Here is a 28,000-nt window from a genome sequence, read left to right on the forward strand (position 1 = left end):
GAAAAGAGATGCGTACTAAGTGCACCCCGTGTCTTGACAATAAGGCCACAACCCTCGTGTATTGTTCTCGCGAGAACAAGAATAAATCTTGAATCAACCATCAACTGCTTCTACAAAACTAGGCAAACCATCGGCTCGTTCCAACTGAAATCCGTATCTATTATAAATAATAAGAGAGTTCTCAGTTCGACAAATTCTTTTCGAGTAACCTTTGTGGGCTCCGCCCTTCAAAACTTCGTTTCGATAGATGCGCTTCGTTTACCTGTTCGATTGTTTGTACCCCGGGTAATGAGTTGCAACAACTGCAAGCAACTTGGTCACACGGCCGTCTACTGTTGCAAAAAAAGCGTTGCGCAGATTGTGGAGAGAGTCATGATGGGACTTCTTGCGCAAAAGAGCGCAAGTGTCTTCATTGCGACGGGGCCCCCCATGATCTTTCTCAATGCCCGGTGTACATACAAAGAGGGGAAAAAAACAAGCGTTCCTTAAAGGAATTTTCAAAACGGACTTATGCAGAAATGCTTAAGAATTCCGTGCCAACGACGCAGGACAATCCTTACTCCCTCCTGCAGAACGACGAGCCTGTCGCTGACGCTCCCAACGCGGGAAGTTCTGGTACATCGCAGGGTGCCATCAGGAGAAGGAAAATTACTACTTTTCCATCACTCCCCAGTAAGAAGTCCGAAATTTCCCAAGTTGGATTGAAACTTCGAACCGAACGTGCTGAAAATAGACCGAAGCAAGTACCTCCTGGTTTACACGGTTCTTCTACTAACCAGGGGTCCTCAGCACGTTCCGGAACAACACCCAATACGTCTGTTCCTTTTTCGCGGTCAAAGCAACAGTCACAACCTGGCTTGTTTGAGCTTTCTGACCTGGTGGACAACATTTTGAATGCTTTGAATATTAATGACTCTCTTAAAAGCATAGTATTATGTTTGCTTCCGGTAGTGAGAACATTCTTGAAAGAAAAATGTAGTTTTTTAGCAGCGTTCATTTCCCTCGATGCCTGATTCAGTGCAAGAGGTCAAGGAATTGACCACTGTAATACAGTGGAATTGCAGAAGCATCATCCCTAAACTAGACCAATTTAAATTTTTAGTTCATAACTCTAACTGTGATGTATTTTCCCTCTGTGAAACATGACTTTCTTCAGTCGACGAGCTGAATTTCCACGATTTCAACATTATTCGCCTCGATCGAAATGACTCGCTTGGTGGCGTACTATTGGTGATTAAAAAATGTCACTCCTTCTATAGAGTCACTCTCCCATCGATGACAGGCATTGAAATTGTTGCTTGCCAGACACAAATCAGTGGCAAAGACCTCTGCATTGCTTCGATATATATCCCTCCCAGAACTACGGTAGGCCGCCATCAGTTCTTTGATACTATCGAGGCAATGCCGGGGCCGCGGTTAATCTTAGGTGATTTCAACTCCCATGGAACAGCATGGGGATCACTCTACGATGACAACCGTGCCACTTTGATTTATGATCTGTGCGACAACTTCAAATTGACAGTTTTGAATACTGGGGAAGCAACCAGAATAGCCAATCCTCCTGCACGGGCAAGCATGCTAGACATATCTCTATGCTCTTCTTCGTTATCCCTGGATTGCATGTGGAAGGTAATCCAAGATCCCCACGGTAGTGATCACCTACCAATAATTTTATCGATCGCTAATGAATCAAGCTCTCGTGAGTCAGTCAATATTTCGTATGACCTCACGAAGAATATTGACTGGAGAACATTTGCGGAAATAATATCTGAAGCAATTGTTTCAATGCATGAACTTTCTCCACTCGAAGAGCTTTATATCGAGTTTGATTTATGAAAGCGCACTTCAAGCTCAAAAGAAACGTGTACCGGCTACCACTTTCCGCTGTCGTCCTCCATCACTTTGGTGGGACAAGGAATGTTCAAAGGTCTACCTTGAAAAATCATCCGCTTTCAAAAAATTCAGGAAAACTGGATTAGTGGAATGGTTTCTAAAGTACCAAGCTCTAGAAGCCAAACTAAAAGGTTTGATTAAAGCAAAAAAGCGTGGATATTGGAGGAAGTTCGTCAATGGTTTGTCAAGGGAGACCGCTATGAGCACTCTTTGGAATACGGCTAGGAAAATGCGTGGCTGAAACCATACAAACGAAAGTGAGGAATACTCTGACCGTTGGATTTTTAACTTTGCAAGGAAGGTTTGCCCCGACACCGTTCCTGCACAAAACGTCGTACGCGACATTCCACTTCAAAGCGATTATGAGAATTTTTCGATGGTGGAATTCTCAATTGCCCTTCTCTCATGTAACAATTCAGCTCCGGGGTCGGACAAGATTAAATTCAACTTGTTGAAGAATCTTCCCGACTTGGCAAAACAGCGTTTGCTGAACTTGTTCAACAAGTTTCTGGAGCTGAATATTGTCCCGCATGACTGGAGACAAGTGAGAGTGATAGCCATACGGAAACCCAACAAGCCGGCTAGCGATCACAACTCGTATAGGCCGATTGCAATGTTATCCTGTATTCGTAAATTGTTAGAGAAAATGATTCTACTTCGTTTGGACAAGTGGGTCGAAACGAACAATTTGCTGTCAAATACGCAATTTGGCTTCCGCCGAGGTAAAGGGACAAATGATTGTCTCGCGCTGCTATCTTCTGAAATCCAAATCGCATTTGCTCGCATAGAACAAATGGCTTCCGTTTTTCTCGATATCAAAGGGGCATTTGATTCAGTTTCCATGGAAATTCTCTCAGAGAAGCTTGATAATCGTGGACTTTCACCAATTCTCAACAATTTCCTGTACAATTTACTATCAGAAAAGCACATGATTTTCGCTCATGGCAGCTCGAAATCTTCTCGTTACAGTTTTATGGGCTCCACAAGGCTCCTGCCTAAGCCCCCTCTTGTACAGTTTTTACGTCAATGATATAGATGATTGTCTAATTAGAGACTGCACGCTGAGACAACTTGCAGACGATGGAGTTATTTCCATCACTGGTATTAATCCCGTCGCTCTGCAAAAGTCGTTGCAAGATACCATGAACAATCTGTTCACGTGGGCCCTCAAGCTGGGTATCGAATTCTCTACGGAGAAAACTGAAATGGTCGTTTTTTCTAGGAAGCACGAACCCGCCCAATTCCAGCTTTACCTATCCGGCAAAACGATCCAACACTCTATGTTTGTCAAATACCTGGGTGTATATTTTGATTCTAAATGTACCTGGGGGAGACACATTGCGTATTTGAAACAGAAATGCCAGCAAAGAATCAATTTTCTCCAAACAATAACCGGAACATGGTGGGGTGCCCATCCAGGAGACCTCATTCAGTTGTACAAAACAACGATATTATCAGTGTTAGAATATGGCAGTTTTTGCTTTCGATCAGCTGCCAGGATTCATATTCTCAAGCTGGAGAGAATACAATATCGTTGCTTGCGTATAGCCATGGGGTGTTTGCATTCGACACATACGATGAGTCTCGAAGTTTTGGCAGGAGTACCCCCGCTTACTCTTCGGTTCACAGAATTATCCTACAGATTTCTCATCCGTTGCAAGATCATGAATCCATTGGTGATTGATAACTTCGAAAATCTACTCCAACTGACTCCTCAGTCAAGTTTTATGTCTTTATACCATAAGTACCTTACTCACGACGAGCACCCTTCACCAGGCATCTCCAACCAAGTTTGCTTCCCATACTTCTGCAACTCCTCTGTCATTTTTGATCTGTCCATGCGACAAAAAATCCATGGAATCCCAGATCACCTACGCTCCGATTCTATTCCGCCGATATTTTCGGCAGAATATGGGAAAGTTGGATCTGATAAAATGTTTTTTACTGACGGTTCATTAATAGAGGGGTCCACTGGCTTCGGCATCTTCAATGAAAATTCCAGTGCCTCTTTCAAACTCAAAGATCCTTGTTCCGTGTATGTCGCTGAACTGGGTGCGATATATTACGCATTAGGGATCATTGAAACATTGCCCTTCGACCACTATTTTATTTTTTCAGACAGTCTCAGCTCAATAGAGGCAATCCGCTCAATGAAAGTTGATAAACGCTCATCTTATTTCCTAACAAGAATAAGACAACTATTGAGTGTTTTGGTCGAAAAATTATTCAAGATTACCTTAGCATGGGTTCCCTCTCATTGCTCGATTCCGGGGAATGAGAAAGCGGACTCGCTAGCTAAAGTGGGCGCTTCAGAAGGCACACTTTTTGAAAGGCAAATTGCTTATAATGAATTTTTTCACATTCCTCGTCAGTATACGCTCGTAAGTTGGCAGCGCATGTGGAGTGGTGATGAGTTCGGTCGTTGGTTACACACGATCATCCCTAAGGTCTCGACGAGTGCATGGTTCAAGGGATTGAATGTAGGTCGTGATTTCATTCGCGTGATATCTCGGCTTATGTCCAATCACTACAACCTAAACGCGCATCTCTATCGCATTGGGCTCGCAGCAAACAATCTTTGTGATTGTGGCGATGGCTACCACGACATCGAGCATGTTGTCTGGTCGTGTATCCGGTTCCATGCTGCTCGCTCTCAGCTCTCTAGAGCACTGAGAGCACAAGGCAGACAATCGGATATCCCCGTCCGGGATATCTTAGGTAGCCGGGATCCTGATCTTCTGCTTCATCTATACCTGTTCCTCAGAAACGCCGATGTTAACGTTTAATGATGTTTCCTTCGTTGTGTCCCCGTTTCATATCCCTCCTATCCGATCGATAAACTTTTACTTAGTCGCGGCAATACATACACACACTCTTTACAGATGCACGGGCCGAAGGTTGTGCAGTCCACTGATCATTCAACAAGAGCCAAAGGTTGTACCGCTCATAACAACTCTACACGAGCTGATGATTGCGCCGGTTAGTGACCATTCTATCCTGGATTCCTCGAGTCGAGAAAGACGCACCACGCTAGATATTGGGTACAGACTAGGGGGGCGTTGCTGATTAATGGTCAGCTGCATCTCAATAGGAAGTATCCCGTGTCGGGCACACGTACAGAGCATCGAAGACTGCAACATACCAATTATGAGAACACTTGTAATACTAACCTCGAGCCAACCGCGAGTAATCGGTTACATACTACTAACATAGTTGTAAGACAAAAATTGTCAAAATATTGGACTCCCGGCCCCGTCAGGCTAACGCCACATGTGCCTTAATAAAATATATATTTTGGGGAAAAAAAATCGGCTCGTTCCAGGGTCACCAACTTTCTACTAAAGAGTTATTTTTTTAAATCCAATACATTCTAAAATTATAGCCTACGTAGTAAAAAGACGATTTATCCTTCTTTTTTACCAGAAAGAGCTCGTGTAAATATAGGAGTGTGTCCGAACATATTGGTGATGATGATAATGATGTATTGAATTGTAGAAGCTTAAAACATTTTCTCAGTTCATTCGCCTCTAGTCTGGATAAATGGCCAATTCGGAAAACTAAACTAAATTCTCGGCGCCGAGAGAGGCTATATGGAAAGCATCGCTGCCACTGCTGTCTGGTCGCTAGCTGGATCACTACTGAGGAATCGCGAATTTTCAGTTTCACCCTGCAGAGCGATCAGCTAACACCATGTGTTAATTTAGAATTTATTAATCATTGATTTTTTGACATAGAACTACGTCTTTCAAGAAGGGTGCCAAATCAGAAAACAGGTCACGTTTTTATGAAATAAAATTAACGTTAATAACTATTTTCACTGTGAACGAATTCTCATGATTTGCATACCAATCGAATCGAAAATTCTCTAAGATTTGTTTGATATGCTATACATTACAATTCGCTAATCTTCAAACGGTCATAAAAACGGGAAGAACTTCCTTTTTTCCCATACATTTGTTCTGCCGATTTGTGTGCTAACTCTACCCGTATTTCGAATGCTTAAAAATAGATATTTTAAAACGGTGAGAGCTGTGTTCTTCGGTGGAAAACTGAGGATACATTTTTTGACGTAGAACTACGTCTTTCAGGAAGGGTGCCAAATCAATTTCACTGTGAACAAATTCTCATGATTTGCATACCAATCGAATCGGAAATTCTCTAGGATTTGTTTGATATGCTATACATCACAATTCGCTAATCTCAAAACATTTTAAATTCATGAAAACTGGAAGAACTTCCTTTTTTCCCATACATTTGATCTGCCGATTTGTGTGCTAACTCTACCCGTATTTCGAATGCTTATACCTCGAACATTCTTAACAGATCGGAAAGATGTTTGTGATAGGAAATATTTCTGCGCGTCTATCACAATTATTAAAATATTATTTTTCATGAGATGAACAATTGATTAACTGTAAAATGTCAAGCGTTATCTAAACGCCCTAACTGCCGAGTTTTGATTGGCCCGACTTACGGTTTCCCCAACACAGACTTCAAAATCGATGTACCTGTGGAAATCCGCTTTGCAAATATACATGCAAATCGGTGGTATTTTTGTTCCCACGAGCTGTGGTTACCTAACACGGACTTCAAAATTAATGTGCCTGGGTGCTTTGCAAATACATGTAAGTCGGGGGTAATTTTTGGTGTTGAGTACTTTTGTACTCGCTTTGTACTGAGAAGCTTGGGAAAGTCGTCATTTCAGATACTAGAGTTGAATGAACTTTCGAGGTTCGAGAACTACGTAAACATGAGATGTGCAATAATTTTAGAGGGAAATGTAAAATACAATGATCGTTTGACAATTTTTAAGTTCAAATATTTTGGTAGTCCTAGGCATCATATCAAACGTAAAAGGACGTTCATCAAATTTATTTGTAACGAAGAGCATAATCTATTACAAAAATTTCGATGCATTCTAAAATAATATGCGAAGTGGTAAACAAGTGGATTCCATAATATAATTTTGTAGTTCTACGTCGAAAATATGCGGTCGTGTCCTAGATACAACCCCTTACAACTTTTTTGAATTCATCCGATTTTGATGCGACTCTTTCCGATGCTTTAAACATTGTACATAAATGTTCAAAAAAATTGCGACTACCCGAAATTTCAATTTTCATTATCGGATGATCAATTTGTATTACAACTGTTTTTATAATGTACTAGCTGACCCGGCCAACTTCGTCCGGCCCAAAATTTGATTTTTGTTATCAATACATTTAAACATTCACGTTTTCTTACTAAGGTGGGAGGAGTGTCGAACCACCATAGCAACATTTATTGCATTCTAAAACCTCTACATGCCAAATTTGGTTTCGTTTGCTTGATCAGTTCTCGAGCTATGCAGAAATTTGTGTTTCATTTGTATGGGAGCCCCCCCTTATAGAGGGGGGAGGAGTATCTAACCACCAGAGAATCATTTATTGCACCCTAAAACCTCCACATACCAAATTTCGTTTCATTTAAAATTTGTTAAATTAAAAGGGTTCTCGTATAAAAATATTTCCAAGAATATCGATGGAAACATGTTTTGAGTTATAAACACTTTTAATACTAAATTGAGTTTCTGAGCAGGATCGTAATCCAGTGAGTTTGATTTTTTTTTCTAAATAGTGCGTAAATTTTACAACAACTTTTCTGTACATCATATTTTAATCAGACATCTGGATTTTGAGTTATGATTTTATGCAAAAAAGGTTGATGATTCTGGATAAATTCTTAGAATCTCAATAATAATTAAAATTGGTCGTCAGATAAAGAAAATTGTAATTTTATTTAGCCGTCAGGGGTTCACTATTTTGTAGCACACTATTATTCTTCATTTAGAAGCGCTGAAATTCTCCACAAACGGTAGCGTCATTGAAGAAGAAAGGACGAAAGCGAACGCATAAAGTTTTTTTAAATGAAAACAGCAGCGGTATAAACAGTTTAACCCTCAGCAGCTTCTTGACCCGTAAGCACCACTGATGACCATTGCCGTAAAATCCTTTATTGTCCTAATTGTTTTACTGTGCAATCCCGCAGCAAATCTTCCGGCGAGGAAAGGAACCCAGTGCTTCATTTATTACTCGTTTTTACAATTAAAGTCCATCCCCGTGGGACTACTTGTTTTCCCTACATCCTGCTCCCGCACGTACCAGCAGCGCCCGTGAGCGCGAATTAAGGTCGTATTAAGAAAAAAAACAGCGATCCGAAATGCCGAAGGAACTCTCTCGGTGGCAACCTTTCGCAACAATCGGATTAACCGTCGCGTCTTTGGTGCACCACTTAATCCGACGCATGTCGGTGAGGGAGGGGAAGCATGGCTACCTGTTCGATCGGGTTTGACCTCTCACCGGCGCGATTGGCTGGCTGGCTGGTTGGTTCGCAATAAAAGGTAATGTTGTGGAAAGGAATATCATTGAGGGTAAAATTGAATGCTATCGACAGCAGCACTGCGCTGCGCTGCGGATCAAAGGAAAAAGAGGTTAGGGTTTCATTTCGAGCATTGCGATGCAGATCTGTTTTTTTCTGCTTCGTTTTTTGGTTCTCTTTTTCTTATAGAGATTGCAATATTGATATGACTTGCGGGTTTGCCTGTGTGTTGTGCTGAAAAATTGTTATGCTGCAGATAGTTAGGTGTTCAAGATAATTTATCATTGGGAACAGGTTTTTGCCAATGAAGGTGAGATTTGTGAATCATTCGAATGCGTTCAGGAGAGCGAGTTCTTGTTTTGGGTGAATTAAGAATATCTCATCTCGATTTAGGAAGAGATAATTTTAATTTGGGTTCAAAATGAGTTAGTTTTTTTTTCAAACTAACGGGCCCTAATGAATCGAACGCGTATAAATTAATGTGACGGAGCGTTTCTATGGTTGGAAGAGAAACCGGTTACTATTCAGAGTTGCAAACTTTTGAGCCAAAGAGACATCAGCTCAAATGCCCAAGTATAATTTCCCAGTTCATACATAGAATTTTAATAAGGAATCATACTCAGCATACTTCTGAAATTGATAGAAAAACAATTATTGATATCATCATTAGTTTGATTCATCAATAATGGTTTACTAACCTTACTCCCATATTAAACCAACTAATTCGTCGAAACTAAGTAAAAGTTGAAATTACTAAGTAATCAAGAGCGCAGCCGACATTTAGTATCCCTTGCATCGAAATACTGGCCTTGATTGCAGATCCGCGCAATCATGTTTAATCCATTTCAATGGAAAAGCCATCGAAAATTCCCTGATCAACAACATTTAATGACGATTACGATGACGATCTGGTCAACACCAGAGAAATCGACACCATTCACTGCAGATTCAAAAAATATACATCGCATCGTTGGATTTCATACGATCGTATAGTGATAATCAATGTTTTCCTTCGCTCGGGTGGGGGCTATCTTTACTCAATCATCTTAAGGTAAACAAAGCTATCCGTTTTGCAAAGCTGACGCCATGAGCTTATTGGCGTGTTTATCTGCAATCAGATATCGTAGTCATGCTTAATTCAATAATCTGGCCTAGCCATTGTGGAGTCATCCACTGGACAGAAGAAAACGACAAAAAATAAACCGGTACCCATTATGTGAATTGCTGTGGAATAAATTACACAATCGCATAAATTAGCACCTCATATTTGGCGGTTTATTTTTTTCTTTCGCCAACTATTTTCAGCCCCTTCATAATGTCACCGTTGCCAAAATAGTGATGATTCCTGGCAGACAGCGAGTAGTCCAAATAGAACCGAAATACCGGTGGGTAAATGATTTCACCTCGCCGGAATGTAGCATTGGGATGTTTCGCATTGTTGGCAGCGCGCCCAAAAGTGCTACTCATTAAGTTGAGTAACGGTAGTTTCCTTCTTCCCAAGAGAAAAACTGTTATCTAACCGCGAATCACTTGGGGTTTTTTTTCACAGCGCCATTGAAATAAATTATTCACCATAAATAAAAATTAACAGCAACAGTCGCCGCGAAAATGCAAGGTCCTGCAGTTGGGGCCTTGCTAACCCAAACTCCGAATTACGAGACAAAAAACACAGTGGATGGAGCAAAGAGAAAGTATAACACTGAGAAACCATTGAGTCGCAATTAATTTTTCAGTTAACGCAGGAAATCAGCTGCATTCGCGTTGAGTCTTTCATAGGCTGCTGTCTCTTTTGACTTGATGTGAAGCAAAGTAATTAAAAAGAGCACAGCGCGGACAAAGATGTTTTTAATTTCTACCATTTATTTTCGTCTGGTGATTTGAAGTTTTTGTCCAGAGTCTTTCTCGCATGAATAGTGGTTGGAAAAGGATTGGGATTACATAGTGTATAGAATTCGGCGAAGTCAACACATAAAATAAGGATTTTAAAGAGGAGAAACAGAATAATTGGTTCGAAATTGATAATAATTCTCTAACGGATGACAATTAAATCGTAATTGGCTTTCCGTTGTCCGATTATGGATCGTCGTACACGATGGTGAGATGGAATATTTGAACGCAATAACCCAAATAGCCGATACTGTATTAAAATTAATGGGGCTTCACTGTAATACTATTCCATATTTAAACTTCATTTGCAGAAATTCAAACTTCAATTTATCTTATCTGATTTTTTTTATAGCTACAAAATAGCCATTTTTCAGTTTCATATCATCAATTATTTTTCTTAATATACTACAGTATTTAAATTTACATTCGAAATAAAATTTTCACTACTACTACTCACTGATTTTTCTAAAAATGTTAATTATCTCTCAAGTTTTTTCGAGTAATTCTACAGAACGGTTGATAAAAGAAAATTCATTTTTCTATCATTTTTTTTCTTATTGAAACATTTTATGCTTTATGATTATGGAATAAAAACGTAGCTTCTGAACCACTTGTTCGAATTCTTTTCTTGGAAAACAATAAATTATACCCCAAATGGGTACAGGCAAACCTTTTTTTGTGCGGGGGATAGGGACCGCACAAAAAAGTCGCATAAAAACATCGTGCAAAACTTCACCAGCAGCTTTAAAAAATCGTGTTCGGTACACATTTTGAAAAAAACTTTTTTTGTGCGGTAGATAGGGACCGCATAAAAAAAGATTCCCCCAAGAAAATATCTCAAATCCACGCCATTCACCGTTCAATTACCTTTTGTTTCCCTGTTTTGCGATGGGACACTTTGCCTTTTCGGTTGCGCGTTTTAGTTGCATGTCGAAACGTGTTGCTGTTAGAAATCATGTCATGCAAAAACATAGAAAAACTTAGAGCATTTGATGAGAGGAGGGGAATGATTTCAGAAGTGGATAATTGAGACGTAAATATGATTTTTTCGCACTGAAATGCATATAAACCATCGAAATAAACTAAATGGACGATAACTTCGTCAAATATACTTCTTTTCATACACCGCACAAAAAAAAAACGCACAAGAACAGAAAACCGCACAAAAAAAAACCGCGTAAAAACAGGTTTTACTGTACTTCAGAGTGCCAATGAAAATGGTCATCTCGAATTTCAAAAAGTTACCCCATAAAAAATGTTCACCAGCTCGGAAAAAACACCCTATGCAAAATACCAGCTCAATCGGGAAAGTGGCGCAAAGCGGTCAAAGTTTGAGTTTTTTTAAAATCGAAAAATCACCCAAGGGGGAGTAAAGGAAATCGGAGTTTTCGAAAAAAAAATTTTGATGCCAAATGAAAATGAAAAATCACCGGAATTCGGGGTATTTCAAAAAAAATTTGATGCCAAATGACTTCAAATTGCATGACACGTCGAGATTTACAGTTATCTCGAAATTTTTTTTTTCTCAAAAATCGATTTTTCAGGTCGAAATACGACCAAGTGCCAAAAAAACATTTTTTTTACAAAAAGAAATCTCGAGATAACTGTAAATCTCGACGAGTAATGCAATTTTAAGGCATTTGGCATCAACATTTTTTTAAACCCTCGATTTTCGGTTATTTTTCGTTTTTCAAAAAAAATCAAATTTTAACGTTTGTGACACTAGTAAATAAAGTCCGAATGAGCTAATATTTTGCATAGGGTATATTATCGTGCAAATCAACATTTCGTAGCAATTCCCGAATGAAAAATCAAGATAACTATTTTTATTGGTACCCAAACCGCACTCCGAAAAAAAACCCCAGTCCCAGAAAGCCGATTTTTGAGAAAAATTTTTTGTTAGATGACACTAGATCTCGACGTTTCATGCAATTTTAAGACATTTAGCATCAAAGTTTGTTTTCGAGAATCCCGATTTCCTTTACTTCCCCTTGGGTGGTTTGTTCATTTTCAAAAAATTCAAACATTGACCGCTTTGCGCTACTCTCCCTTAAGTCCGATTGAGCTGAAATTTTGCATAGGGTGTTTTTTCGAGGTGGTGAATATTTTGTATTGTTTTTTGTTTCCGAGCAAATGAGACGAGTTGTTGAGTTGGCATGGCATGAAACAACTCGACTGACCATTATGGCACCATTTCAGGTTGCAGTGAAACGTTCTAAGTGCGAATACATTGGTCATTAAAAAAAACTTTGCATATTTGAAACCTCCAAAAAATAGACTACTTTTTGAAAAGGGTCAAAGCTTTTTTTTTCTAGCACTTTTACAAAAAAAAAAACTCTTTGTGTTGGGATTTTTGCTAGAAAACCTACAAAATTAAAAAAATTAAAACGTTGTTTTTTTTCGAATACACTATATTTTGACTTTACACAAAATAAGGATTAGTTGTATTTTTTTCAAAGAAAATATGAAAAAATTTTTGTTAGAAATGTATTTCCTGTAAAAGTGGACATCATCCGATGTACTTGACGATTTGACTTGTTGATTATCATATTTTTCCAGAATTTGAAAAAATACGTTTTCGAGAAAAAATTAAATCAATTTTAAATTTACTTTGGTATTTTTCAATAAAAGTTTTAATAATTTTCTATATTTCATTCTTCGACCAAAACTTCTTGTGTCTTATAAATTTTTTTTCTGGAAAAAAAATATTTATAAAAAACACTTAAAATTACAAAAAATTCTAACTCAAAAACTATAAGTCCTAAAAATTTTTGACCGAAAATGAAATGTTGAAAATTGTTTAAGTTTTCAATAAAAAAATATCGAACAATTTTTCTTTAAAATTACGCGAAAATTGTGCTGCAAAAAAAATTAACAATAACCCATACAATAACCAACAAGTCATCCATACATTGAAAGATGGGCACTTTCACACGGAAAAAGTTCTTCTAACAAAAACTTCTCGATGTTTCCTTTGAAAAATTACTACTAATGCTCGACTCATAACATTTTTTGTGTAAATTTTCGTGGTTGACATATTCCGCAAACTTTTTTCGATTTATAAACATTTCAAGAACATGTCAATCGCCATAGGATCTATGGTCAAAACGTACCTTTAAGTTTTTTACGCGTCATTCTCGATAGCTTCGAAATCTTACTATGCTGTATCGAGAAATATTATTAAGAATTTTTTTCATCAAAAATTGAAACACTAAAAAAAAACTTGAAATATTGAAAATTTTATTTTCAAGGATTTAGAGATTCAGTACTGTTCTAATTCATATTTAAATGTGTTACTACGCATTTTCTAGCTACGTGTGATTTTTTTACAGAATTTTAACAATGTTGCACGATACAAAAAAATATGAGGGGCTTAGAATGCAAGGGGTGTAAGTGACTTGATCGATTTCTCTTTATCAACTTTTTATTTAGAAAACGTTCCAATTTAAGTTTGCTATAGCATCTGATAGATGAGGTTCTGACCTACCTTCCAAAACAGTTGGGAATGTATTTGCTGCGAAGTTACGACCAAAAGAGAGAGTCGATGTAGAGAAATCGATCAAATCACTTACACCCCTTTCATTCTAAGCCCCTCATATATATTTATAACATCTAGATTTTTTTTAAAGAATTTTGGGACTCGGCACTGCCTTCATTTCTATTTAAATATGTTCGTATGTGTTCTTTGATATTTGTGATTTTTTTTTAGAAAATTTCGATAACAAAGATATGAATATGAATATAATTTTTTATTTCTGTTTTTTTCATTTATATTTTTTTATTTTTCGAAAATCTATGATTTTATTATATTCATGTGTTCGTGAAAAGTGCCCCCAAACCTTATATGTAATTTTACTGAATCCCTATATGGTTCATTATAAGAGCTATTGAACAATTTCACCCCAACTCAGCCGAAAAACGGCAAATTTTGACACGACCCTCTTCTCGATTTAATTGAACCTTGGAACAAATTATGGAAGCTACCAAAAATCAAAATTTTCATTATCATATGACCAATTTTAATGACTAATTTTTTATCAGGGGGTATGTAGAAACATTGAACTTTTTTTCAAAAAATCGTAACTCAAAATCCAGATATCCGAATAAAATGTGATGTTTGAAAAAATGTTAAAAAATCTTTCTCAAAAATTAAATTTATTTTTAAAAACTTTCATATCTCAAAACACCCTTCCTTCGAAATTTTTTTGTATATTTTTATTGGAAAGCGCTTCCAATTTAACAAAGTTTGACGTACAGTGGTGCCTTGGTAAACCCATCAAAATAGACATATGATTTTTTGAAAATTATCCAAATTTCAATACTTTTTGAAATCTCAACCATTTATGAAAAGTAACATGAAAAATGAAATAAAAATGCGATTCTTCATGAAAAACTATATACAGGGTCTTCCAGATTAAACGCTCACACAACAAATTTGAATAACTTCTACAAAAGTGAACCGATTTTTATTAAAAAAAAAACGAAAATAAAGCTTATTTTAGTCTTACGCTCCTTCACGTACCACCAGAGGAAGTAATCGACGACGAGAAATGTAGAAATTCTTACCATAAGAGGACAAAGTTTCATTAGGGCTTCGGTTTCATTAAATTCACTAATTTCTCTAAAAATACACGTTCGTGTAAATTGTACATCTTGACACTAAAAACCGAAAAAACTGAACGAGTAGCCGAATATTATCGTCCCGAAGTGGGGAATGAAGTGTTACTATCGACGGAGCGAAAACAAAATTATAAGGAGCTATTCGATTTTTTTGCGTGAGCGTTTAATCTTAAAGACCCTGTATTACGTTTTATCCAAGGACTAACCGTTTTCGAGATATAATCATTTCTTTAAAGTGAAAATGATGTTAGTGAAATTTTTATACGATGTCTACATGTTAGTCGCATTTTTCAGCAGCAGTATGCATTTTCTAGAATTTCACGAACATGGTTTTTATAATATTAAAATTTTTATATCTCGAGAACGGTTAGTCCTAGGATGAAACGTTATATATAATTTTTCATGTAGAATCGCATGAAGATTCCACTTTTCTCAAATGGTTATAATTTCACAAAGCATTGAAATTTCAAAAATTTTCAAAAATTCATATCTCCATTTTTGAGTTTACCACGACACCAGTATAGGACAAACTTTGTTAAATTGGAAGGGATTTCTAATAAAAATATACAAAAATAATATTGTGAGGGATGGGGTAGTGTAATGTTTTGGGATATAAAAGTTTTTAATGTTAAATTAAATTTTAGAGTAAATTTTTTGACAGTAAATTAAAATGTTCCAAAACCAATTTTCCAAAAACTTTGTCATAGATCATATTTCAATAAATGAAACAGAAACAGAAATATCAATGATTTTGATTACGCCATTTTAAAAAATCAGTCGTAATTAAAACTGATCAAATGATAATGAAAATTGTGATTTCAGGTAGTTATCATTATAAGAAACAAGATTCAAAAAAAAATCGGAATGAGTCGGGTCAGCAGCCAGCTAATTTATATCTTATTTTTATATTTATTAAGAATATTTCCAATTGTGATAGTAGAGCGGTGATAATTGTGTGATAATAAATTTATTTATTTAATGTCAAACGTCTTCGACCTAATGGTTGTACAGACTGCTTATAGGGACTTAATTCTATTCTTATAGATTAACCTACTAATATTAAAATCGAACAGTTCAGATACCTCGTTAAAGACGCGGCAGCAAGCGTCTAATGGATTATTTTGCCCATATATGGTACGGTGATTAGGCATCGCCAGGACTCGATGGTGGCGTAGCTGTCGGGATGGTGCGTGTAGGCTAACGTTTCGAAGTAGATAGCTGCAGTCAATTTTGTCTGTCAATACATCGAAAATAAAAATTCTCTGTAGCATCAATCGTCGGCTTTCCAGGGTTTGCATTCCAATAAGTGCACAGCGCTGTTCATAGGGTGGTAGGTTGGTTGGATCATTCCAGGGCAGGCCACGTAGAGCATACCTTACGAAGCGTTTCTGAACACGTTCGATGCGCTGGATATGTACAGCGTGATATGGGGCCCATACTTGTACTGCGTATTCCAAGACGCTGCGAACAAAAGCACAGTACAACGACTTCAGAGCGTAGACGTCATCGAAATGAGCTGTGTTGCGTCTCAAAAATCCAACCATCGCATTTGCTCTTGAAATTGTGACCGAGACGTGCTCATGGAAACGCAGCTTGCTGTCAAGAAGAACTCCCAGATCTTTGATTCTATTGACTCTCTGCAGTGGCGAGAGATTCAACATGTATCCGTGTACAATAGGGGAGCGAGAGCGCGTAAATGTGATGGCCTTGCATTTTTCAGCGTTTACATGCATTCCATTTTCCTGGCACCAAACCGTTAATCGCTGAATGTCAGCTTGCAGTATGCAGCAGTCTAAATTTGAATGTATTACTCGGTAAATTTTCAAATCATCCGCATATAAAATTTTCTCCGAACATAACCTTTCGCACAGATCGTTAACGAATAATACAAAAATCAGAGGACCAAGAATGCTTCCTTGTGGCACACCAGATGGAATCGTAAATTCGTTGGATCTAGTACCGTGGACCTTGACAAAAGCTTTGGGGGATGATAAGTATGAGGTTAGCAGGTTTATGATCCAGGATGGTAAACCAAGTCGATCCATTTTCAGAATAGCAAGGTCGTGGGGTACTTTGTCAAAAGCTTTGGAGAAATCGACGTAAACAGCATCAACTTCGTGGAGGCGATCTGGCGTAGTGGTAACATCCATGCCTCTCACGCTAAAGGTCACGAGTTCAATTCTCACTCCCGACATTCTTCCAAAAATGGAAGTAAAAGTGACGAACCAGCCAAATGAGTTGAAAATCACTATAATACAGATAAAAAAAAAAAAGCATCAACTTGTTGCCGCTTCTCGATTTTGTTGATTAGCATGTGAGTGTATGCCATAAGGTTCGTGGTGGTTGCGCGTTTTTTAACGAAGCCGTGTTGGAGCTCTGAAATCACAGGCTGTACTATCGGACATAGTGCACCATGAACTAGACTCTCGAGCACTTTTGCTAGGCAGTTTAAAATCGATATCGGGCGATAGTTTTCGACATCGTGAAAGCTGCCTTTCTTGTGGACTGGAGTTATCGATGCAAGCTTCCAAGTCTCGGGAAAAATACCCTCGCGCAGAGATTGGTTGTAAACCATAGAAACTGGTCTGGCGAGCATCGCTGCACAGTTCTTGATGAAGACCGGGGGAATAAGATCCGGACCGGGTCCTTTTGTTGCATCTACTGAACTGAGTGCTTTATGCACCACATCTTCATCAAACGCAAGTACTGGGAAACGGAGATTGTAAGACGGCAGACTGTCAATATACTGGCGGGTTGGTTGAGATGAATTGCTTTCATACATGTTTTGGAAAAATTCGGCAAAGAGATTGGCAGAAGAAAGTAGTGAGTCGGAGTTGCTGGATTGATAAACGATTTTGTCCGGTATCCGCGTCAAGTTCTTCCGGTTCCGTACGAAACTCCAGAAAGAAGTTGGATTTTGTTTGAATGTGCTTTGAACTGCAAGCTGCAAGTTCTTGTATTTTTCTTCGGCCTCGTGTAGTTCTCTTCTGCGTATTGGAGTTTTGTCGTGAAGAAATCGTTTTCTCGCTTTTCGCAGCCTATTGCGGAGATTTCGAAGCTGTGGAGTCCACCAGGGTTGATTAAAATTCCTAGAACGCTGGGCCTTCAACGGAACTGTTTCTCTAATAATTTCGTTCAATTGTTCATAGAATGTAGATGCGGCATTGTCAACTGATGTATGGTCAAGTATGCGGTCCCAATCCAGAGAAACAATTTTGTTATTTACAGTATAATAGTCACAGCGAGAAAAATCAAGCTCAGAGCGAGAAGAAGAGTCATCTTCCATTCGGGAACAAAAGTTAACAATTAAAGCCAGCGGCTTATGGTGATCGTCCACTTTGAGGAGCCCCGATGGGTAGTCGACAAGACTTACACGGTCAGGGTTGTTAACAAATGTCAAGTCAAGAAGCTTACCGTTGGCGTTCAGTGTTCAGTTCAGTGTTGGTTCTACTTATGCTAGTTCCTGCTCCGTAGATGCGTTAAGAGGTAAAAATGAATTGAAATCATCGTCGAAGGTCCACACTAGATTCGGGAGATTATAGTCACCGAGGATTACGATCACATCATCAGGGTTGGCCATTTGTTGAATTTGATGGATGGATTCAACGTGACGGGCGTAGGTATCCACATGACTGTTCGGGCGGATGTAGATGCTACAGATGAACAATGAGAACCGGGGTAGAATGATGCGCACGGCTGTTTGCTCCAAACATTCAAAATATTGTCATACCAGCTTCCGCAGCTTTGCCAAAAGACTGAGGAGAAGTAACAACAGCTTGCAGTAAATCAGTTATTTTAATTTTTTTTCCTAATTTTCACCGTCTGCTTTTTTATTTTTATGAAATCGATGATTAATAAAATCGTGGATTTCAATTCATAAGACTAAACATATTGTTTACTTGGAATAGGTGGTTCTTTCCTTGGCTGCTTCTCTCGGATTTGGAAATAATTTTTGTGCAATACTCGGTTAATTGAAAATCCAATTACACAATTCAATTTATTCTCACTACTATCTCACAATGTCTACAATTTCACAATTTATTTATAATAACTTGGTATAATACAATAACATTTGAATTTCTCAATCATCTCTCTTGGTGATGGGTTTCCTTTTAAAACTACTATCCAACTGTTCCTATTCTTTCTTCTAATCTCTATTTCTCAAAGGTTTCAATACTTTTCCATAGCCCTATATTGTTTCCCTTATCCTTTCCTTTCGTTGTGTGGTTGTTTCATTTTTCTTGTAGTGGTGAGTATAATTTCTATATACCAATTTGGGCCCATGACGCAAAATTATGGCATATCGAGGGGTTGGCCGGAGGGTAACTAAAATTTGTATTATTTAGTATCCAGCACATATCATAAGGTTTGGGGCTCTTTTTACGAATACATGAATACAATATAATAATAGTTTTTAGAAAATTAAAAGAATATAAGAAAATTACAAAAAATTGAAATAAAAAATATCAAAAATTTATTATTTATTAAAAGGTTGGGGTAAAAGTTATCCATTATTTTCTCTGTAGCTGGCTTTAGTGATCAATATCTCGTGTAATATCGATCATACAATTCAAGTTTAGGCTCGGTGTAAAGGTGACATTTCACACTAGAAAAAAATCTTTAGCTGTTTTATGTTGGTTCCATTCAATTGTGAGTTACAGGGTGTTAACAATGATGGTCAACAAAGTGAAAATTCGATACATTCTACACTTTTTATTTTATAAATGCGAAAATGCAAGCTAGGCCGCTGAAATTGTGATTGATGTTTATGGTGTCGATAATTAATTGTAATTAATTAAATAATTAATAATTAATTAATTTATTTTTTGTTTAACTTTTTAAAATTTTTTGCAGTGCCATACACTAAATTATGATCTCTACTGTCAACAATTGGACCGTTTGAAGCTAGCGATTGACCAGAAACGTTCAAAATTGGCCAATAGAAGAGGTGTTGTGTACCATCAGGACAACGCAAGGCTACACCATTCCGAGAGCTTGATTAGGATGTTTTAATGTAACCACCATATAGTTCGGACCTGACACCAAACGATTATCACCTTTTTCTCGCATTGGACCATTTTCAGAGTGATAAGAAATTGGGATCAAGAGAAGATTGTAAAAAATTGTTGCTAGGATTTTTCGCCAAAAAGCACCAAGACTTCTATGATAGAGACATTATGAAGTTTCCGTTAGAATTTCCATATTTCCAAAATTTCCAACAAAATGGTGTATATTTGATCCAAATCGGACATTCCGAAGCATATTAAAAATAGTTTTGAATTTGACCCAAAAATAAGTAATGCATTATTTTTTCCGCAACCTAATACGAGGGTCGTTCGAAAAATAAGTTTCAGTGCCTCAGAAATCGCGGAAAAATAAAGTTAGGACAAAAAACAAGGTGATTTCCTTATCTACGTTTTATTTTCTATTTTTCTAAATAATCGCCGTAATGTTCGAGGCATTTTTCATAGCGTGGCACGAGTTTTTGTATTCCGAGCGCGAAGTGCGTAGCGTACAACTTTTTGAAGTACGATGTAACTGCGTCAAGAATTTTTTCAGTGTTATCGAATCGTTGTTGTTGTTTACTATGTTACTATGTTGTTTACGCTTCATCTTTTTGACATATATAGGGCGGACTCGATTATATACAGTTACTGATTTCTTTTCACTGTATATAATCGAATAATCGAGTCAAAAAATATCTTTTTTGCTTCGTTTTTTGTATGTATTTTTCGTTTTTTGAATATAAAAAAGAAATTTAATCCCTTTAAAGTCTGAAAACACCTTTTTCAAATAAAAAAATAATTTTATCCAGATTCTCTCAGGAGGTGATAGACGATTGTATTTGATGAAAAAATCCTTCTACGCATATGTTCCAATTTCAACAATGACAGAGTAATAGAATTTTTTTTGGTTTCGGACTCTGTTGCCTCAAACTGGCTCTACATAAAAAAGTACGCTACGGAGGACGATTCTGTAGCTGAGAAAATTGAGAAAATTTAGTACAGGATACAGTAGTGGAACATCATGGATTTTAATAACATTTAGGAAGTAAAAAACTTAAAATTTAATAATTTTTAATATGTTATTATTAATTTTATCCTAAAAAATTGTTTCTTTTGCGCGAAAGGTTTGTCCCGATTTCGCTCCCGTGCAAAGAATTGTTCGAGATATACCACAAGATAGGTGCGATCTTGATTCCGAGTTTTCGATGGTAGAATTCTCTCTTGCTCTCCTTTCAAGTAACAATTCGGCTCCAGGATCGGATAGAATTAAGTTCAACTTGTTGAAAAACCTCCCCGATGTGGCCAAACATCGCTTGTTGAATTAATTCAATAAATTTCTGGAGCATAATGTTGTTCCGGATGATTGGAGACAAGTACGAGTTATAGCTATTCAAAAACCCGGAAAACCCGCGTCCGACTTCAATTCGTACCACCCAATAGCAATGCTGTCTTGTATACGGAAATTGTTGGAGAAAATGATCTTGTTTCGCCTTGATCGATGGGTTGAAACGAATGGCTTACTCTCAGATACACAATATGGGTTCCGCAGGGGCAAGGGGACGAATGATTGTCTTGCGTTGAAATGGCTTCAGTATTCTTGGACATAAAGGGGGCCTTTGATTCTGTTTCAATAGAGGTTTTGTCAGACAAATTACACTCTCGGGGTCTGCCGCCTCTGTGAAATAATATGTTATATAACTTGCTTTGTGAGAAACAGTTGAATTTTTCTCATGGGGATTCGACAGTAAATCGGGTCTCCTACATGGGCCTCCCCCAGGGCTCATGTTTAAGCCCCCTTTTGTACAACTTCTATGTAAGCGACATCGACAATTGCCTTACACAAAATTGCAGCCTAAGACAACTTGCAGATGATGGAGTGGTGTCTGTCGTAGGATCAAACGAATCCGACCTGCAAGAACCCTTACAAGATACCTTGAACAATTTTTCAACCTGGGCCATTGGGCTAGGGATCGAATTCTCCACGGAGAAAACAGAGATGGTGGTTTTTTCTAGGAAGCATAGACCAGCAAAACCAAAGCTTCAACTTTTGGGTAAACCGATCACTCATGCTATGTCATTCAAGTATCTTGGGGTATGGTTCGACTCCAAATGTACTTGGGGGGCCCATATTAGGTATCTGAGTAAAAAATGTCAACAAAGAATAAACTTTCTTCGTACAATTACCGGTACCTGGTGGGGAGCCCATCCCGAAGATCTTATTATGTTGTATCGAACAACTATTCTCTCAGTGATGGAGTATGGCAGTTTCTGTTTTCAATCAGCTGCCAAAACACACCTCATTAAACTCGAGCGAATTCAGTATCTTTGTCTCCGTATTGCGTTGGGATGTATGCCTTCAACGCATACCATGAGTCTCGAGGTTTTGGCAGGCGTACTCCCACTAAAAGATCGCTTCAATTTATTATCTCTTCGGTTCCTCATCCGGTGTAAGGTTATGAACCCATTGGTGATCGGGAATTTTGAGCAGCTGATCGAGCTAAATTTTCGCTCCGGATTCATGAGTTCATATCATGAATTCATCTCCATGCAGGTTGATCCTTCTTCGTATATTCCCAACCGTGTTTGTTTTCCTGACTACATCAACGCACAGAGGAAGCATTTTGATCTGTCCATGAAACAGGATATCCATGGATATTCAGATTACCAACGATCGAGGATCGCCCCAACGATCTTCGATGAAAAGTATGGGGGTATCAATTGTGATAATATGTACTTTACTGATGGGTCCACTATAAACGAGTCCACAGGATTTGGAGTGTTCAACGAATTTTTTAGCACCTCACACAGTCTTCAGAATCCTTGCTCAGTGTATATTGCTGAATTGGCAGCAATTCATTGGGCGCTGGACAGCGTCGCCTCACGACCTGTTGAACACTATTACATCGTAACGGATAGTCTTAGCTCTGTCGAAGCTATCCGTTCAGTGAGGCCGGAAAAGCACTCGCCGTACTTCCTTGAGAGAATACGAGAAATTTTGAGTGCTTTATCCAGACGCTGTTATGTCATTACCTTTGTCTGGGTCCCTTCAAATTGCTCAATTCCGGGTAATGAGAGGGCTGACTCATTAGCAAAGGTAGGTGCGATTGAAGGCGACATTTACCAGCGTCAAATCGTCTTCAATGAATCTTTTTCTTTAGTCCGTAAAAATACCATCGCTAACTGGCAACGCAAATGGAACGAATTGGGCCGGTGGTTTCACTCGATTATCCCTAAGGTTAGCCTCAAACCGTGGTTCAAAAGTCTGGACTTGAGTCGGGACTTTATTCGCACCTTCTCCCGACTCATGTCCAATCACTGTTCGTTAGATGCGCTTCTCTTTCGTTTCAATCTTGCCAGCAACAATCTCTGCGTCTGTGGTCAAGGTTATCGCGACATCGAGCATGTTGTTTGGTCGTGCGAGGTGTATCTTGTCGCCAGATCGAATTTAGAAAACTCCCTTCGGGCCCGAGGAAGACAGCCCAATGTGCCGGTGAGAGGTGTGTTGGCTCGGTTAGACCTTGATTACATGACCCAAATATATGTTTCCTTAAAGCTATCGATCTTCGTGTGTGATTGTACCTATGTCCTTATACCCTCCTTTTCATCCATTGCAAGCGATTGGCCCCCTTGGTATAAACAGTAAAATAAGTTGAAATGTAAATATACAATAGATATACGAATAGATTTAAGAATCGAGTGTGATCATCAACATTGTCACAATTCCCTTATATCCCATCCCTTTCCTGAAAGATGTCACCCTCTAAACTCGAGTAAACCGCGAGTAATCGGTTTTCCACCTTACTAACCATAGTGTTAGGAAAATTATTTATGTATAGTTTTAAAACAAATACTTAAGAATTCGGCTCCTTTAAACTAATGTAACTGAGCCTGTAAAAATAAACGATTTATATAAAAAAAAAAATAGATTGTTTCTATCAATTAAATTGAAGCTCTCTAACCGCTTGTTCTTTGACACCCAACTTCTAACTTTCTTAATTTGCCTGTAAAATCGATATTTACAATTCCTGGTGAAAATTCAAGCAAAATTTAAAAAAATCACTATTTTTACCCCACTGTACATGTGACAGCCACTTAAATTTCACCTTAACGTTGAAATATTACATTTCTTCTTGAAATAAGCCATATTTGAAATACACAAAAAAAAATTTCCAAATTATATATATTTTTTTGTATAAAACGGGAGCACTTATTTCGGTAGATTTATTTTAATAGAATTGTTTCCATCAGCTTTTTTGAACAATGGTTTCATACACACCGTTCAGTAGGAACTACATAATCCATCCGAAACGTATTCAATATAAAAAAAAAATTGAAATTAACAGCTGGATATTTTTCAAAAATAATATCTATGGGATTCAAAAGTGTGTTACCGCTAAGCTCCATGACAACTAAGTACCCGGCCGGTATAGATGTCGGGCAACCGTTCGATTAATTCTTATAATCCAATATTTGCATTTATAATCGAGTAAATTCGTATCAAATAATGCAAAAAAAACATGAATACATCGAATAATTGGGACCAGTTACAGAGATTAATTAATTTTTAAAACAATCTGCAATCCTAACAACCAGAGATCGAAATGCTCGCCGATTTGAGACGCAAAACATCCGTTTTCACCCACAGGGAAAAATAGCTGAGAATATAGGAGGCGAGAGAATGTTATACGTTCACTTCGATTCTCGCGAGAAACGCAAAGCCGATTTTTATTTTTCGGCGAGTTATGATTGCCGATAATGGTTTTTCACTTCTTCAGTACAGCTGAAAATATGCGGCAATATTGGGTTTCATCGTGAAGTGAACATGAGATGGATTAATATTTGTACAATTCAGACGCTGTCCAAATGCAGATCCTTTGGACGCTGTCCTAACAGATTAACGTTGGTAAAGTTAGCTATGATTTTTCGCTCCATATTTTCAGTACCAAATGAGAGACGAAAAACCATTCTCGTTGAACTTCCGAGAACGAAATTTTCCACATCTCTTTCTCTCTGAAAAAGAATTTTCGGTGAAAACGAAGAGACGAAAATATCAACAATACACGATTCATCGAATATTTATCGTGCATCCGAGCGAGGATTTCGATCTCTGCTAACAACATTCAAAAAACAGACAACTTTTGAACGGAAAATATTTCTCTTTCTTCAATCGTCCTAAAAAAGTTGTGGTGAAAATTTGTGAAATTTGTGGTGTGAAATTATATTTTTTTAAATATAAATGCCTGTTCATTATTATTACCAAAAAAAATATTCGTTCGATTAATCGAATATTGAAAGACAATTTTTCGAAAACAATTCAATGGATTATTGTAAAATGTCCCATCGATTAATACATAATCGTTTAAATGAAGAAAAAAGATAGAAATCTCTACCGGCCACTCGGCCACAGGCCAAAAATTCTATCGATGCGCAACATTTTTTATCATTCGACAGCATCCAGCTGTGTATCTCCCGTTCTTGACTTCATGTTTATTTAAGGTGGCAGAGCTTACACTCCACGTCACTCAGCGTTCCGCAGGAGCAGATGGCTTCTAGAACCTGTTTCCCGCGAACAGAAAACTCCAGCAGCAGCATTATTTTAACAAACTGTGTAGCAGAATATGCAGTACAAGATACGTGGCTGGGCCGGGTATAGGCAGACAGAAAGATATGATCGAGTGGAAAACTGTGTTGCAAAAAAAAAACACACGCAATTCTGAGTAGAACACCAATGTCGTGATGAATCTGTTTCAGCAGTCGTAGGTGATGATGTCATGGATGGCTTTAAGAAAGACAGAAAATAAAGCACACTAAAACCAAGTGTTAACCAATAGGCAATATCTCCTGTTGAATATTTTCATCACATTTCGCTTCTAATGAATAAAGTCGACCTTGAATCTGTACGTGCGAGCATCAGCATTTGCACAACAAATCGGTGAACTTTGCGTCTAGCGTTTAATTAGTCCTGTCAGATGAATGGTCTCGGGTAAAGTTATTTTCTTTTTTGCGCCAACTGATTCTGACAGCTAATTGAGCTGAGTTAAAACAAAAGAACGAACCCTTTTACCCGGCACAAGCATGTGAGGATCGGCAAATCATTGTAACATTCCCTACCAGCTGCCAGAGCTCCGTTCATCCAGAAGAATGCGCTGAGCAGTGGTAATCCGTTACGATTCCAGATGTGAGCCGTTGTGAATTATGCGGGTAAGCAGAGTAAGCAACAAACTGACACAAAAACATTACCACGCAAATATCGGAAGTGTAAATTGGTGTAATAAAGTGATGAACGGAGAAATTAATATCGTCTGCATCAGCTCAGTCAACTCCAGCGTTACGCATAGATCAATGTGTCAGATGGTTAATTCAGAATGTCATAGGATTAGAGCCCCACAGCAACCGATTTGATGATTCAATTGAAACCCAGCGATCGTTTGATGGACATTCTTTTGCTCTATTTCAACGAAGTGGCGTTTGAAAATTGTTCGACGACTTCCAAATCAAATTTATCATTTTATTTCATACCGCGCACATTTCTAAAATTCCGTTCTGTGTTCATTCGGCACTTGCCTTGCTTTGTGGCGGCTCATCATCGTCTGCTACCAGTGGCTGTGGTGGCGGAGGTGACGGTAGTTCCTCGCTGTCTCCGCGCTCCGGTTCATCATTGCCATCATCATCGTCGGCACGCTTTTCCACCTTCTCCTCCGCCTGCTTATCCTCTGCTGTCACCTCACCCGTTTCGGTTTTCTCTGCTGAACTGTTGTTGTCGGAGGGAACCTTTTCGGACGGTCGTTCCACGGGACGCTTGTCGGCCTCCTTTTGCGCCTCTCTAGATTTATCAGACGCTTCCTCCGCTTTATCCAAATACTTTTCCCAGCTGTCGAGGCGCTTGTTGACATCCGCGTCGGTTTCGGCGATTCTGGGGAACGGAAAAACAAAATAGTTAGAATCGATATTGAGCAAACCCAAATGATAGAATGGCCAATTGCAAAATATGAGTCTTTTTGTTTTGGATCAAAGTTTGTATTTGTTTTGGACTAAAGGAAATATGAGTTTTCCACGGGAATTGCGACCATTTTAACTCAAGAGTAACTATTCAAAAGGGTGATCGATTTTATTTAGAGAAATCTTTGATCAATTCTATCTTAAAAACTATGAGTCGCACCGAAGTGGTGTCTGACATAGAGTTGTAGTGAATCGATGTTTAACCCTTTGCGGTCGTATTCAATTTTTATATGGGTGTCGTACGGAATTAATTTCCCTTCAAAGAGTATGTGTAATAAAAAATTATGAAAGTTGAATAAGATCAGTTTATCTCTTCTGAATTTTATATATGTACTAGCTGACCCGTCAAACGTTGTTCTGCCAAATAAATTATTCATAATGAATATTTTGGTGATTGAATAAACAATAACTAATATATTATAAGTATGTTTGAATGATTTTACGTTTTTGATTCATTCGTTGATGAAGATCAAACGAATATGTGGCGATGATAGCTATGACATACAGATGAATTGAACGCTTTAAACCATGATCGCCGACAATAAAATAAAAAAATGGAATCATTTAAACCATCTTATTTCTTTGTATTTCATTTACGTAACTGATGTAAATGTGTTAATATGTAAGTAAGTAAAAAATAAATAATGTTAGTAAGTAATATGTGAAATGAAAGAAAGTAATATATTTAATATTACAGTGGAACTCAACATTGATATGAACATTGAATGTTTTGCTCAGCTGAGGCAAATATGGCACTACCCAACGATTTCCAGTCCGTCAACGTCTGCGTTTCTGATATTTGTCAATGGTTGTCCGTTTCTTCGTTTTAATAATGTACAGGGTTTTCCAACTTTAAATTCCGGAAGTAAATTGAAATAAAACACACTTAGAATTCGAATTTCGATGAAACTTTTATTTCAAATTAAAGTTTGGTTTATGCCATTATGTGTGAAATACAACATCATTCAAATGTCCACCTAGGGCTTCCTCGCACACCTTGATCCGGAACAAGTAATTTTCAATGACTTTTCGGCACATATGGGGCGGTATTTCGGTCATAACTTAACGAATGTTGTCTTAAAAATGTTCAAGAGTTTGCGGAGAGTTGGCATAGACACGGTCTTTCGCATAACTCCACAAAAAAAAGTCTAGCGGGTTCAAATCGCATGAACTGGACGGCCAATTGGCATCACCAAAACGCGAAATTATGCGTCCCTCAAATTTCGTTCGCAATATGG

The 28,000-nt window shown here is 37.9% G+C and overlaps 2 protein-coding genes across 12 annotated transcripts in view; one reads left to right on the forward strand and one right to left on the reverse strand.

Annotated features, from left to right (window-relative positions):
* LOC129764515 (uncharacterized) overlaps positions 1 to 28,000 on the forward strand; it is a 312,433-nt gene that overhangs the window by 131,717 nt on the left and 152,716 nt on the right. The gene's annotated exons all lie outside the window — the stretch shown is intronic.
* Positions 26,191 to 28,000, reverse strand: part of LOC129764514 (HIV Tat-specific factor 1 homolog) — a 214,582-nt gene continuing 212,772 nt past the window's right edge. Inside the window, exon 5 of the mRNA XM_055763671.1 lies at positions 26,191 to 26,676. Coding sequence (XP_055619646.1) covers positions 26,313 to 26,676 — 364 coding nt within the window. The 3' untranslated portion in view covers positions 26,191 to 26,312. The remainder of the gene's footprint in view (positions 26,677 to 28,000) is intronic.

Source organism: Toxorhynchites rutilus, chromosome 2, assembly GCF_029784135.1.
Source record: "Toxorhynchites rutilus septentrionalis strain SRP chromosome 2, ASM2978413v1, whole genome shotgun sequence".
NCBI lineage: Eukaryota > Metazoa > Arthropoda > Insecta > Diptera > Culicidae > Toxorhynchites > Toxorhynchites rutilus.